Below are 15758 nucleotides of genomic sequence, written 5' to 3'. Positions count from 1 at the left end.
TTAAAAAGATGAGAGAGGCCTGTAATTGTCATCATAGGTATACCTCAACTATGAGAGACAAAATGTGGAAACAAATCCAGACAATTATATTGTCTGATTTTTGAAAGAATTTATTTGCAAATTATGGTGGAAAATAAGTATTTGGTCACCTACAAACAAGCAAGATTTCTGGCTCTTACAGACCTGTATCTTCTTCTTTAAGAGGCTCCTCTGTCCTCCACTCATTACCTGTATTAATGGCACCTGTTGAACCTGTTATCAGTATAAAAGACACCTGTCCACAACCTCAAACAGTCACACTCCAAACTCCACTACGGTGAAGACCAAAGAGCTGTCGAAGGACACCAGAAACAAAATTGTAGACCTGCACCAGGCTGGGAAGACTGAATCCTCAATAGGCAAGCAGCTTGGTGTGAAGAAATCAACTGTGGGAGCAATAATTAGAAAATGGAAGACATACAAGACCACTGATAATCTCCCTCGATCTGGGACTCCACGCAAGTTCTCACCCCGTGGGGTCAAAATGACCCCAAGAACGGTGAGCAAAAATCCCAGATCCACACGGCGGGACCTAGTGAATGACCTGCAGAGAGCTGGGACTAAAGTAACAAAGGCTACCATCAGTAACACACTACGCCGCCAGGGACTCAGATCCTGCAGTGCCAGATGTGTCCCCCTGCTTAAGCCAGTACATGTCCGGGCCCGTCTGAGGTTTGCTAGAGAGCATTTGGATGATCCAGAAGAGGATTGGGAGAATGTCATATGGTCAGATGAAACCAAAGTAGAACTATTTGGTAGAAACACAACTCATCGTGTTTGGAGGAGAGAGAATGCTGAGTTGCAACCAAAGAACACCATACCTACTGTGAAGCATGGGGGTGGCAACATCATGCTTTGGGGCTGTTTCTCTGCAAAGGGAACAGGATGACTGATCTGTGTACATGAAAGAATGAATGGGGCCATGTATCATGAGATTTTGAGTGCAAAGCTCCTCCCATCAGCAAGGGCATTAAAGATGAAACATGGCTGGGTCTTTCAGCATGACAATGATCCCAAACACACCGCCCGGGCAACAAAGGAGTGGCTTCGTAAGAAGCATTTCAAGGTCCTTCAGTGGCCTAGCCAGTCTCCAGATCTCAACCCCATAGAAAACCTTTGGAGGGAGTTGAAAGTCCGTGTTGCCCAGCGACAGCCCCAAAACATCACATCACTCTAGAGAAGATCTGCATGGAGGAATAGGCCAACATTCCAGCAACAGTGTGTGACAACCTTGTGAAGACTTACAGAAAACGTTTGACCTCTGTCATTGCCAACAAAGGATATATAACAAAGTATTGAGATGAACTTTTGATATTGGCAAAATACTTATTTTCCACCATAATTTGCAAATAAATTCTTTCAATGATTGTCTGATTGTTTCCACATTTTGTCTCTCATAGTTGAAGTATACCTATGATGACAATTACAGGCCTCTCTCATCTTTTTAAGTGGGAGAACTTGCACAATTGGTGGCTGAATAACGGAAAATTTATATCAAATACTTACCGTAATTTTCCTTTCCTGATAGGCTCCATGGCAGCATACGTGTGGGTTGACCCCGCCTCCATAACTACCCAATAGGACCCCTCCCTATAAATTTCAGCTGTGGGCTCCCAGCCGTGTTTCGTAACTAGCCTACTCCAAGCATTGGGAGGGACTCCTGCTGCCATGGAGCCTATCAGGAAAGGAAAATTACGGTAAGTATTTGATATAAATTTTCAGTTTTCCTGACAGGCTCCATGGCAGCATACGTGTGGGAAATAACTCGCCAAACACACCCGGGTGGGCACAATGCTGAGCAAGAAAATAAATTTATTTAACACTGTCCACTGGCAGCACTTTCAAACCAAAATTAATGGATGACAAAGTGGCTGGTTCAACGCAATAGTGGGAAACAAACGTATTGATAGATGACCAAGAAGCCGCTCTACATATAACTTCGGGTGCGACATGAAGAGAAGCCGCCCATGAGGTTGAAATACTCCGAGTTGAGTGTGCAGTCACTGCCTCTGGAGGAGCCAAGCCCTTCGCTTTATAAGCCCTTTGAATGGTCTGTACTATCCAATCCAAGCAGAGATGGATCTGATTGAGGCCCGTTTTCCTCTATTTTTTCCCCGTAGAAGAATGAAAAGAAAATCTGTCTGTCTAAACGATTCCGTAGCTTCCAAGTATTGACTCTAAGTATGTCCCACATCAAGGGGATGGACATCTTGACCTTCTGTTGTGCTAAAGGTAGGCAACACAATTTCCTGATTTTCATGAAAAATAGATGTCACTTTAGGGTTTTAGCCCAACACGGGAATTAATACTGCTCTATCTGGATAAAAGGTCAGGAAAGGCTCTTTGGAACCCAAGTTCCTGATTTCAGACACTCTTTTGGCTGAAGTTACTGCCACCAGGAAGACGGTCTTGAGTGTGAGGTCTTTAACTGATAGAGGATTTTCAGGATCTGTTCCAAGCGTGGAAAGAAAATCTAGAACAAGGGGAAGATCCCATTTAGGGAATCTCGGTTTCCTTTGAGGTCTTAGCCTGATAGCACCCTTGAAGAATTGGCGAACCAGGGCGTGGTTAGCCCATGAAATTCCTGTAAACGCCGAGATGGCTGATATTTGCACACGAAGGGAACTTACTGCTAGAGGCAAATCCAACCCTGTTTCCAGAAAGCTGAGGGTATCCTGGACTTCTGGAGAACCACAAGGATTAGGTCTAGAGGCCATGTGCTCTGTGAACTTGGACCAGATACGTTCATAAACTCTATTAGTGCTCTTCCGTCTGGCATTCAGAAGCGTCGGGATGGCTTCTTCTGGACAACCTAAGGCTTCAAGCCTTCCCTTCTCAAAAACCAAACCCTGAGATGTAGATGAGCAGGGCATGGATGCAGGATAGAGCCTTGGGACAGAAGATCCGCCCTGAGAGGCAGAGGGATTGAATCCCAATAACTGAGGAGAGTTAAGAGGGGAAACCATGGCCTGTTGGGCCAAAATGGTATTACTGCCATGACTTCCACTTCCTCTGTTCTGAGCCTGCGGAGAAACTGGAGTATCACAGGTACCGGAGGGAAGGCATACCGCTTGTTGAACCTCCACCGATCCGTGAGGGCATCTATCCCATATGCTTGGGGATCCCGGAACCTCGAGTAATACTTGGTGAGTTTGTAATTGCATGGGGATGCAAACAGATCCACTTCTGGAGACACTCCCAGTGTCAGGAGCCACTTGAACACCTCTTTGTGCAAGGACCACTCCTTGTTGTCCATTTGAACACGGGACAGAAAGTCCGCCTGAACATTCTGGACCCCTGAAATGTAGACTGCCGAAATGTTGGACAGATTCTTCTGAGCCCAGTTCATGATTGGCTCCACCTCCCGTAGGAGGGACCAGCTGCGAGTCCCACCTTGTTTCCTTATATAGGCCACAGCGGTTGTATTGTCCAACCGGAGCATCACTGAGGAGTTTTTTATCAGATGGTAGAAGGATCTGAGCGCCTGAAAGGCCACTCGAAGTTCCAGAATGTTGGATACAGTTTTCCGAGATGGCGAGTTCCATCTGCCCTGAGCCACTTCTGACAGGCAATGAGCACCCCAGCCCCGATTGCTGGCATCTGAGGTCACCGTGACCCATGTGATGGGAGATCGAATGGCAGTTGTGGAGATTCTTCCCTTGGAGCCACCAAAGGAGAGACTCTCTCATGGATGGAGTGAGGAGGATGCGCTGATTCTTGCTGGGAGAATCCCACTGTTGGAGAAACCCTTTCTGGAATGGGCGAGTGTGCCACTGAGCCCACTTCACCATGGGAATGGTGGCTGCCATTGTGCCAATCACCTTCAGACATTGAAGAGCGGATAGGTGAGATGAAGCAAGTGTTGAACGGATCATGTCCCGGATCACCACAATCTTCTCCTCGGGTAGCGAGATGGTGCCTTCTAGTGTGTTGAAATGGGCACCTAGAAATATGAGAGACTGAGATGGAATCAGGTGACTTTTCTCCAAATTCAGGAGCCACCCAAACTCTTGGAGAGTGGCAATTACTAGACTCCTGTGCTCTAGAAGCTGATCCCTGTCCTGGGCTAGAAGGAGGAGGTCGTCTAGATAGTGGTGCAGACGAACTCCTTTGACTCGGAGCAGAGCAACAACAGGCAACAGAACCTTGGAAAACACCCGAGGTGATGTCGTAAGACCAAATGGAAGGCAGGTAAACTGTAAGTGTTGATCGCCTACAGCAAAGCGAAGGAACTTTTGGAAGTCTGCTGCCACTGGGACATGAAAGTAGGCGTCTTTCAAGTCTATTGACACCAACCAGTCTCCTAGATGAACCGATTGTTGAATCGCTAATAGTGAATCCATCTTGAATTTTTCCTTTCAGATAAACCAGTTGAGATGAGTCTATAACAGGCCTGCATGTGCCGTTCTTCTTCTTCACCAGAAACAGAGGGGAATACATGCCTTCTCCTCGTTCGCCATCTGGAACAGGAATGGCTGCGTTTTGAGCTAATAAAGAGCTTATGTAAGCTAAAAGAACTTGTCTCTTTTCCCCTGCACTTGGAAGATTTATTGGTATGAATCTTAGTCTGGGAGTGCTGTTGAAGACCCAGGTGTGGCCTGAGGACACTGTTTTGACCGTCCAGAAATCCCGAATTGAGGCTGCCCAAACATGCCGGAAGTGGAGCAGACGAGCCCCCACCTGACATGTTTGAGCGGGCCCAATTTCAAAAGGACTTAGTGGAGTCCTGGTTACTAGTAGAAGCCCCTTTTGTGGATTTCCAGGATCTAGAAAATTCCCAACCAGGCCTATAACTACGTGCTTCCCTTGCACGGTCGGTGTTCTGCGATCTTGAAAAGGTGCGTTTTTGGTTCTGTAAACGCCTATCTTGAGGGAGGAACCCCAATTTACCACCCGTAGCCCGGGTAATGGCGCTATCAAGCTTGTTGCCGGAGAGAGATGAACCCTCAAATGGAATACGGCACCAAGCCTGCTTAGAGGCTGGATCCGCCAACCAAGGTCGTAGCCACTAGGCCCCACGGGCGGTGACCGATGACAACATCACCCGAGCCACTAGGCGAATAATGTCAATAGAGACCTCCCCTAGAAAGGCGGAGGCAAGCCTGATTTCCTGAATAGGGGAGCTCTTAGCCGCTTCTTCAGAGATACCTCTAAGAGAATCATTCACATTGTCTGACCATGCCTCTAAAGCTTTAGAGACTGCTGCTAAGGCCAGAGCGGGTTTGCACACTGTGCCTGCTGTCAGATAAATCCTTTTTAGGTCGGCATCAATCCCTCTCTCCAGCGGATCTTTAAATGAGACTGTATCTTCAAGAGGCAGAGTCACATACCTCACAAGCCTCATTAATGCAGCATCTACTAAGGGAGCTGACTCAAGGTGTTTAACCTCTTCTTCCTTGAAAGGGTATAGTTTTAAGACTTTAGACTGCATAGAGCTTTTTCTATCCATCTTGCCCCATTCTTCAAATATTATAGCTCCTACTTCCGTGAGGAAAGGAAAATAACGACGCTCCTTGCTGAGTTGTTTGAAAAACTTTCTCTGTTTAGCAGGAGAAATAACTGGGTTTTCCCAATTCAAAGCGTCTTTAACAGCTTTCACCAGAGAAGGAACCAGGGCGTATTCAAAGCCCATCCCAGGATCATCTGCTTCTGACCCGCTATCTGAAGGGGGAGCTGACTGGTGACTAGGTTGAGAAGACTCCCACGTCTCCTGGACTGGACCCTCTCCTGACAGGGGAATCAGTGGATCTGGAGGAGAATCACGAGGCTTTGCAGCGTCTCTTTCCTGCAGCGATTATTTCACGACTCTCTTGATTAGCGTTTCCAGGTGTTGGTCTGCACCCTCCCTCTCAGTAGCTGCTTTAGAGAAACAGCGGTCACAGAGAGACTTGCTGGCAGGAACTGGGGCCCTGCATCCCCAACATATTTTCTCCGGTCCCCTACTATGAGATGAGGGGGGGGCGAGGAAAGCCTCTACTGTGGTCTTTAGACTTAGAGGAAGGACCATGGTGTCTAGAGTCAGAGGAGGAATGCCGGTGGTGTGATTTAGACGACCCGCTTCTTGTGCGGGAACTATTCTGTCTTTGGTCAGACCTAGAAGGGCTGAGGAAAGAAGAAAGACAGGAATAGAAAGAGAGAAAAAGGCACAAAGTCAGAATAATGCCCTACACTCCACTCTCTTCCCCCCAGCAGGCAAGTAAAGAAAAATACTTTCAAATCCTACCTGCTGTGAGAGGACTGGCCACCAGGAGGCAGTGAAGAGTCCATGGCTGATGCTGGGAATCACTGCAGGTGAACACAGAGTACATCAGATATACCAGAAAGCAAAACGGCAAGCACAGACCCATCTGTACTGCACTTACCTGGGGTAGGCTCTGCAGGTGCTCAGGGAAGTCGCTGCTATGCCCACGATCATTCCCGAGCTCTGCAAGCCTCCCCAGGCTTTTAAAATTGGCGCCGCGTGAAGTCACGGCCGCGCCAGGCCCGCGGTCCTCCTGCGCATGCACGAACCAGGTCTCGCTTTCGTTCCGGGACTGCGCCTGCGCAGAACACAGACGGAACCCGGAAGTAGAGGGAGCGGCGGCTGGAACGCACAGGGAACCAGCCACTGCATAGGCAATTTAACAAAGGGCACATAAGAGAGAAAAACAAACAACAAATATACACACTGCTGCCATGAAGGCGATACATGCTCACCACCACCTACGATTGACTCGGCCGGAACGACCATACACACACCGGGCTTTTAGGCAGATAATGGCCACCTGCATCCTGCTAGGCGATCGGCCTGTGCGCGCTTTTCATTCCAAATGACTCCAGCTCTTCAGCGCTTACTCTGCAATACACTCCATACCCTGCTAACAGTCAAGGCTTATCGGAGGGATGAGACATCACATCGGTCGGCCGATACGATCGCAGGACATCGTCTTCAGGTAGGAGAGCCAAACATAAGGTCCTAAGGTCCTAGGATAATGACATCATGTACAGCTCTCCCTATCACTCTCATAAGTGTTTGCCAGGAAGTCATGATTTGCCAGGAGTCATAAGAGGGCCAATGAGAGCTGCAGAGCTGGAGGTGTGCCTCTGTGTTTCTGTGTAAATCCAGGAAGTGAACAGGCAGCAGCTTCAGCTGCCCACAGTTAAAATGGTTGCAGCCAGACACAGTGGAGGGAGATTTCTGCAGAATATTTGGCAAGTACAGAATCACAGTATATATACAATAATATGCAAAGTGGTTGGAGGGAAGCTTCAGAATGGCAAAGATGTTTTTTTTACAGATTATGTGAGCAGACTGCAGTTCTTTAAGTATTTTTTTGCTTTAAAACCCCTTTTATTCCTCATTTTCTTGTAATGTATGTATATAATACATTTTTGATAAATATTTACTGCACCATTTTTCTTTATTTGAAATAAATTATTTTTTAAAACATCAGTAAGCTGAATCCCTGAATGTTCTATTTAAGTAAAAGAGCTATCATAGTGTAAATTCAGTTATATTTTCATCTGGGCTTGGCACAGACTTTTTTTAAAATAAGAAACGTGGGCTTCTAAAAAAACAAACATACAGGCATGTACTGGCCATCGGGACTACAGGGAGTTTCCCGGTGGGCCGATGGCTCAGTGGGCCGGTTTCAGTGAAAGCCTGTCAAAGTAATGGCTTTCTTGGTTTACCCTCAACTTCACGCAGTGATGTGAGAAAGATGAGAAAAATACAGAGGAGAATAAGTGAAATAATAAAAGAGGTTAGTGAGGACTCCTTATGTTATGCTACTTATGTTTTTTTGCACAATTGTGTATAGTTTATATACTGTTTTTGTGCTTGTTTGCACAATTAAAGTGCGCCGGTCTGGATGAAGTCCAGGGCCAAATTTCTGTCCCAGTCCAGCCCTGCAAACATACATACATAGCTCTATGATACCATCCCATCCCCCCTCCAGCTTCAAGCCTGAGCACTGCAGCAATCACATGACCCTTGATCACTCAGTCCTTGTCTGCTCTGAGCAGAGAGCAATGACTGTCAGTCACCGCTCTCTACTCTGCTGGAGTGTCAGGCTGGGGGGCAGAAACGGCTGGCTGAGGCTCTCAGTGGCATGCTGAGAGGCTGAGCCAGCTTCCAGTCAGGCATCTGGGTGGATCCCAACATTATTGGAGTGGCTCTGTGATGTCAGCTGACAATGAACTATAGCCCACTGTCATAGGATTCTGGGTCACAGCAGTGCACTCCTGTGATCCACAAAAGAAGTATGGCCAAAAAAGCCTTGTCCATACCTCTGCTTTAAAGGTCAGAAATGCAACAATAAATGCTGTGAATGGGGCACATTTCCATTAGAACACATGGGAGTTGCAACTGTTTGTGTGTAAAAGGTGAATTCCCAGTTAACCTATCCTAGTGACAATCACTCTTAGTCAGTTGATGCTTAGACAGCTCTCACCAAGCTGGAAAATTTTTGGGCAGGGTAAGTGTAAATATCACACTTGGTGCTTTTTTCCAGGGTTTGTGGGCAACCAAAGCAATGACTGTATGCAGGATTTTTATCAATTTTTCAAAATAAAGATGCCCTTTCTATGGAGTGCGTCAGTCCAGGATTTTCTTCCTTTTTCTACACATTTGTGCAGAGCCAGCACCTAAGAGTTGCAGTAGGGCGGGAGCACCTGTTCAGGTGTGGAGGCTTAGTGAGCGGCATTCCTTTCTCAACCAAAGCAACACACAGAACTTTACGAACAAAAGGTCTACACATCACTTTATCTATACTCTCTACCTCTCTCTCTCTGCACTTTTATTTCTCCTCTTTTCCTATTCAAACTTTTTGATCCTATAATCCTTGCAAAGCCAGTAGGTTCATTTTGTGTGTTTATAGTCTGTGCAGCAAACCCTGTACTATAGAAAGGTACGTTGGTAATGTAATGCTGCTCTGCTAAGGATTATTGCTTTGTGTCTATGCTCTTTTTTTTTTTTTTTTTAATGCAACCTGTTGGACTGTCTCAGCAGGATCCTATAGGTTTTACATAAGTTGCTGGCTGGAGACTTCAACAAAAGGTTTCATCAAAAGCGTTCTAGATGGTTGTACTCAAGTTGATTGATCGATCAACTTGGGTACATTCAGCCTGCCCATACATAGTTCGAATCTCGGATGGTCCCTGTTGAACCGGTCGAGATTCAAACCATCTATGGCCGGCTTAATATAACCTCTGGAGACAAATGCCAAAAGCTTAAACCTACTTCACCTCCAGCATATCAATGCCACATATTCTATTTGGGCCAATTGATTTGGTCAATACTAGTATTTACAATGTGTTTTCACCTTAATTTTCTTCACTTTATCTACTCCAAATTTGGCTTTAATGGTTGTAACCAAGAAGTTTCATTTTTGTTTCATTAGACCATTGATTCAAGAACTCATGTGACTTATCTAACTATTCTTTTCTAAACTGTAGACACTGAGCCCTTTTTTACTGAAGGAAAATATTTTTTACTTAACCAAGTTATCCAGAGTTCATTTTAACACCCAGTCATGTGTAGATTATAGTAAAATTGCAATCCATTAGGCCTTATGCACCCAGGGCAATAGCCCCTCTCAATGCCTTTTCTCCAGGAAGGAGAGAAGCTGCCTAATAAACACGGTCCATGTCATGTATTGCACATGTCAAGCATTTGAGCATTAATGGATTCCATTGGCCAGAATATTAATTTATTTTGGCCATTGGAATGCATTAATATGCAAATGCTGGACGAGTCTAGCATTTTTTCTGCTCTTCAGCTCCTTTCCTAAACACTCTTTTGGTGGCTTTTTTCCAGCCTCTTCTAATAGGCCTGTAAACTCCTATGTGCATGGACACATAGGCTTACATAGAGGTGCTTTTATAGGCTGAATAAAAAAGGCTAAATGCCTGTAAAAGAGGCATTTTTTAAGGCCGGTGTGCATCAGACCTTAATAAACGAGCCCCTCCAACTATTGTGAGAATATTATTGGTAAGTAAATGTAACGTTTGTTGTTTCTATGTGGGATATGTGGCACCACATGTAATAAATGTTCTTGCTTTGTGGTTCTCCAATTTCTTTTTATTTCTTTTTTCTATGCTCTGGGACAACCAATGAATAAAAAAAAAAGAGAAACGATCAAGTGTAACAGCTGTGAAAGCCTGAAAAAACTTGAACTGTTATGCCGTGTACAAAGGTCCAACGGAACGAATCCGCCAGACAATTCGATCGTGTGTGGGCTTCATCGGACCTTTGCTGTCAAAAAATCAGACGGACTTTAGATTTAGAACATGTTTCGAATCTTTCCGACGGACTCAAGTCTGGTCGAAAAATCAGTTCGTCTGTATGCTAGTCCGACGGACAAAAAAACGACGCAAGGGCAGCTATTGGCTACTGGCTATGAACTTCCTTATTCTAATCCCTTCGTACGTCATAATGCTCAAACCAACAGACTTAAGTTCATTCGTGTGTGGGCAAGTCCGGTCGTTCGAAAGTCCGTAGTAACTCCATCGGAAAGACCGTCGGACCTTTGATGCTGAAAAGTTTGCTCGTGTGTATGCGGAATTAGGGGTCCTTGAGAAATGAGACCGTTAAAAATACTCCTTACATGCTCTGTATTATATTTCAGTCATTTAAAAAAAAACAAAATATGCTACAGCTTTCCAGCCATTATAGCCCCCCCAAAAATATTATCATTTCAGGACAGTGGGTGGAACCATGTAAATCGTTGCTTAACAACCTGTTAGCCTGATGCACATTCAGAACCACTGGTGAATAGTGCAAATATGTGATGGAACGAGACATTGACTACCTTCTGTTTTACGAAGGCTTTACTGTGCTATGCACTAATTAGAGTGAGGAATTTTTGATTGTTTTAGTCTCTTCTCATTATAACCGATATGGTACCAGGTGGTGTCAAAGTGGTGTTTACCATACTTAAGTCCATTAATCCCTTCTCCAGCTCTCTAACTGAAAGTCTGTACCTCCATATGGGCAAGGAGCTGGAGAAAGAATCTATAGGACCCTGACACTGCACCTGCCGACCACTGACCACAGTTGCAATGCTTTGCAGGCTGATTGGCAAAAAAGTATCAAATGCACATTTTTCATGCAAAACTTTTTTTTTTATTGTAAAAGGTGGACTTAGCATTAACAACAGATAATCTACCTAATTTGCAAAAGTCATTTTAAAAATGATACTGTTTTCAGGAAGTTCCTGCTCACTGGAATTTTCCTTCAATCAGGGTTATCTTATTTTGATCCCTTCATTAATTTATATGATCTTTTAAGAAGAGCTAAAGCAATTAACAGCAATTAACAAAACAACCAGGCAAACGGGACTTTCAGAAGGAGCAGACTACTTACTGCATGTATTTTTCATTACTGCCAGTAACTGAAAAACAATGCAAAGGACTGTTTGTTCTGCAGTGTTTTTCAATTATAAAACAAAACTGGAGGATACTGAGAAAATACAATATGCCAGGAAAGCAGTCCAGAACACATATTTACGGCATGAAGTGTACAGAAAGGACAAACACTACAGTTGTACACTCAGCAATTAGCTGCTCTTCTGGTGTTTCTTCACACAGGCCAAGTACTCTTGTACATCATCTGGAGAGCCAAGAATTAGTGGTACCCTCTGATGAATCGTCTCAGGTTGTACATCCAGCACTGGCTGGGTTCCAGTTGTTGCCATTCCCCCTGCCTGCTCAATGATAAAGGCCATTGGATTACACTCGTACAGAAGGCGGAGCTGCAAAGGAAACAATACAAAAAACCGTCAAAATCTTTGTACACCTTCTACAAGGAAACCATATTATCTTATGGCTTTTTAGAATGAATTTGATCATGTTAACCTAAAATGTTTTCAGTATGAATTGCTGTTTCAAAAATCATGCTAATATTTATACATTTTTTTTATGTAGATTATTTATAATTTGAAGTTTATGTTTACAAGGTCTGTAAAAAGCATTCAGCTCCCAATGATATGCCGTGGAACTCCATGAATTGCAAAATTCCACGAAGCCTCCTGGGATGCATGATGTGAGTATCCCAGGAGGCTGAAGGTAGCTGGGGAGCTAGGTCATTCTTACCTAGGCGAGCGTTTTCAACATAAATGTTTTAAAAAATGTATCTGCAATTATGTGAAAGATGCAGAGAAGGGGAAATAAAAACAAAAAGTACAATAGTAGAGTGAAGGTCTATGATACATACTTTTAAATTGCAGTACAGGAACACGCATGATGCAAAAGTGTGTCGGAATTCCTTATGTTTATTACTTGTTCTTGATCAGTGTCTAACACAGTGCCAAAGAATCAGAATGACAGCCAGAAATGAGCACTATCAAAAGGAGAATTCAGCAACAGCAGCTTACATTGTTAAATTATGATAGAGTCCCTTAAAGGACATACGGTACTATAAAAGGACCAATTATGTAGTTTTCCGTAATCACTTGCCGACCGCTTAACTGTAAATATACATCATTAATTTGACCTTAAATACCGTTGTTATGACAGCAGCTAGCTGCCATAACGCCGGTATCTTTTTTTCGTTAGGTGGCTGGCTTTCCGGTAAAAGTGATCCCTGCGGTGCATTCGCCGCAAGATCAAGATCAATTTTTTTTGGCGGCAGGAGAGGTGCTCCCCTCCACTTCCCAGTCATTTCCGAGCTTACCAGAGCCGTCGGTAAGCCCGGAACCATTCTGATGCGGCCACTGATGGCTGGGCAGGAAGTCGAGTGAGGGCAAAATAGAAAACATTGAAATCTATCCCATGATTAGCTGCTGCTTTGTTCAGTAACAATGTTAGTCCCTCAATGCCCTAAGTCTTACCTATTTGCTTACTATCCACGGATGTGAAAATACTCACCAAGGTACTTGCCAATAGGCTAAACAAGGTCAACACACATAGTATTCAACCTGATCAAGTTGGCAGTGTTGCCAACTGTCAGTAAATTTATTAACAATTTGGAAAAATCTGTGGTTTATAAAGATCAGGGACTGATAATTTGTCATGGTGTGATGATTTTTAAGTGTAAACCAGGCAAATTAGTTGTTATGGGTATTTTCAGTGTTTATGCTGTTTAAATATTGATTGTCTTAGTTTTTAATAGGATTTTTTCCAAAATTTTCAGTCGGTCTTTTTTGTTTATAGCGCAAAAAAAAAAAAAAAATAGAAAACCCCATTGGTGATCAAGTACCACCAAAAGAAGTCTCTATTTGTGTGAAAAAAATTATATAAATTTCATCTGGGTAGAGTGTTTGCATGAACACGCTATTGTCAGTTAAAGTAATGCTGTGTAAAAAGCAAAAAATGGCCTGGTTATGAAGGGGGTAAATCTTCCGGAAGTCAAGTGGTTAATGGCCTACAGTCTCCCCCTTTTAGACTTTTTAGTGGCACTAGGCGGGGGTGCCCATTGTTTCCCCTTCTTTTTGCCATTGCCATAGAGCCCCTGGCCTTTCTCTTACAGACCTCTTCCAATGTCACGGGCTTGGTTAGAGGTGCTCTAGAGGAAAAGATTGTGCTGTACGCAGATGATGTTCTCCTGTTTCTAACTAATATCTGGTCATCCCTTCCAGCAGTAAAGAAATATGTCGATGAATTTGGTAAATTTTCAGGGCTTGGTATAAATTTGGAGAAAGACATGTTTTTTCCACTAGATCTTTCTACCTTATATAGTCTCATCTTAAGGTTGTGTCCTCTATAAAGTATTTAGGTATAACCATGTCTGCCTCATCCCAGGCGTTCATCTCAGATAATATTGCTCAGTTATTGTCTAGATTTCAAATCCGAGGTAAAGTCTGGAGTAAGTTACCCCTTTTCTGTGGTATGTCGTATTAACCTACTCAAGATGATATGGATGCCTCAGCTTTTGTATTATTTGTATAATTCTCCTGTTTGGATACCCTTGCGGATCTTTATTAAGATTAATGGCATATATAGGGATTTAATTTGGTGAAAGAAGACCCCTCGTATAACATTAGAGGTACTACAATATCCTAGGGATGCTGGAGGACTAGCAACACTTAACCCGAGGATATATTTTCTCACTGCTCAGCTACACCATTTTACAGGGTGTGGTTCTGAGCTCCCTCCTAGTGCCTCCTATTACTTATTTTCCTATGTGTTTGAGGGTAGGCCACCACTATACGTCTTGGAAAGGGCATTGGAGTGTGTTTCATATATCGCTATGCCCACCCTGGTATTTATGTTTAAGGTGTGGGATGCTGCCAAGAAAATGATAGGGATTCCCTTTCCTATTTAGATATACTCCCATTTGGGGAAATTATAGGCTCCTTCACATTTTTTAATTCCTTCAGGGTTTTCAGAGATGGGAAAGAGCCGGGTTTTCTACCGTAGCCCAATTATATGATAATGGTTCTCTTAAAATCTGTGAGCACTTGAGAACAGAATTCCCCTTACATCCATGGCGGCTTTATCAGTTCCTTCTATTGTGTCATGCGCTGCAAACCCAATTTTCCTCAGCTGCAGTGTCTGTCTTTTTCTCCCATTCCTGCTCTTGATAGAATAGCACAAGCAATTTCAACTAAGGGCCTTATTTCTGATACCTATATTGCTTTGTTAGTCACATTTATACTGAAATTTCCTATTCCTCCCAGGGCAGGGTGGGAACAGGATATTGGCCCTATCTCTAAGGAGGTTTGGGAGATGATCCTTCGGTTCCTCCCGTTTGTTTCTCTTTCTCCATCACATAGATTAACTCAGTTTTTTATTCTGCATAGGGCGTATAGAACCCCTGAATTTTTTCATGCCATAGGCTTGAGATCTGACTCAGCTTGTGCCAAGTGTGGCAATCCTGGTACCCTTATTCACCTTCTGTGGCGGTGCTCTAAACTCCAGAGATACTGGGCGGAGATGGTCAGTAAACTTAAAGTGTTACTAAACCCAGGAGCCTGCATTCACTATATCTGGTCTCCCACAGTACACAGAACATGGAAATTCAATTATTTTAGTAAATATAAACTGCTAAATACCTTTTTTTCACAAGCAGTATATAGCAGTCTTGTGACTTCTATTAGTGTCTGGTTAAAGCTTGTAGGAGGCCTTTTCATTCTCCTCTGACTGTCCTATGAGGCTATGAGGCTGCAGGACCCCTGACCCTCTGTCTGGACAGTGCTGATTGGCCCTGTTCTGATCACATGCCCCCTCCCAAGAAAAAAAAACTCCTAGCAATATACACGGGGCGGCACAGTGGTGTAGTGGGTAGCACTCTCGCCTAGCAGTAAGAAGGGTCGCTGGTTCGAATCCCAACCACTACCTGCCTGGAGTATGCATGTTCTCCCTGTGCCTGCGTGGGTTTCCTCCGGGTACTCCGGTTTCCTCCCACACTCCAAAGACATGCTGGTAGGTTAATTGGATCCTGTCTAAAATTGTCCCTAGTATGTATGAATGTGACTTAGGGACCTTAGATTGTAAGCTCCTTGAGGGTAGGGACTGATGTGAATGTACAATGTATATGTAAAGCGCTGCGTAAATTGACGGCGCTATATAAGTACCTGAAATAAATAAAATACACCAAACTGAGCATGTGCAGAGTGACCCCAAAGGTTCTGTCTTGTCAGGAGATGTATTGGGGACAGTGGAAGAAAGGGGGAGGATCACAGAAGTCAGGATCATCATTCTTTTTACACAATGCAGAGGATTAACCCCTTAGGTTCCACAGTGAGTATAAGAAGCAAGTTTTACTGTATATCCACTTAGACTCTCACACCTGTTAACCC

The 15758-nt window shown here is 44.0% G+C and overlaps 1 protein-coding gene and 1 long non-coding RNA gene across 2 annotated transcripts in view; one reads left to right on the top strand and one right to left on the bottom strand.

Annotated features, from left to right (window-relative positions):
- LOC141146739 (uncharacterized) overlaps window positions 1-15758 on the top strand; it is a 54378-nt gene that overhangs the window by 23938 nt on the left and 14682 nt on the right. The gene's annotated exons all lie outside the window — the stretch shown is intronic.
- The window catches only part of LOC141146724 (fructose-1,6-bisphosphatase isozyme 2), a 71468-nt gene continuing 66830 nt past the window's right edge, over window positions 11121-15758 (bottom strand). Inside the window, exon 7 of the mRNA XM_073633235.1 lies at window positions 11121-11771. Within this exon, the coding sequence (XP_073489336.1) occupies window positions 11577-11771 (195 nt within the window). The 3' untranslated portion in view covers window positions 11121-11576. The remainder of the gene's footprint in view (window positions 11772-15758) is intronic.

The sequence above is a fragment of the Aquarana catesbeiana genome, linkage group LG01 (assembly GCF_042186555.1).
Source record: "Aquarana catesbeiana isolate 2022-GZ linkage group LG01, ASM4218655v1, whole genome shotgun sequence".
NCBI classification, from domain to species: Eukaryota; Metazoa; Chordata; class Amphibia; order Anura; family Ranidae; genus Aquarana; species Aquarana catesbeiana.
The sequence above is the reverse complement of the archived record's forward strand: the minus strand, read 5'-3'. Positions and strand labels throughout refer to the sequence as shown.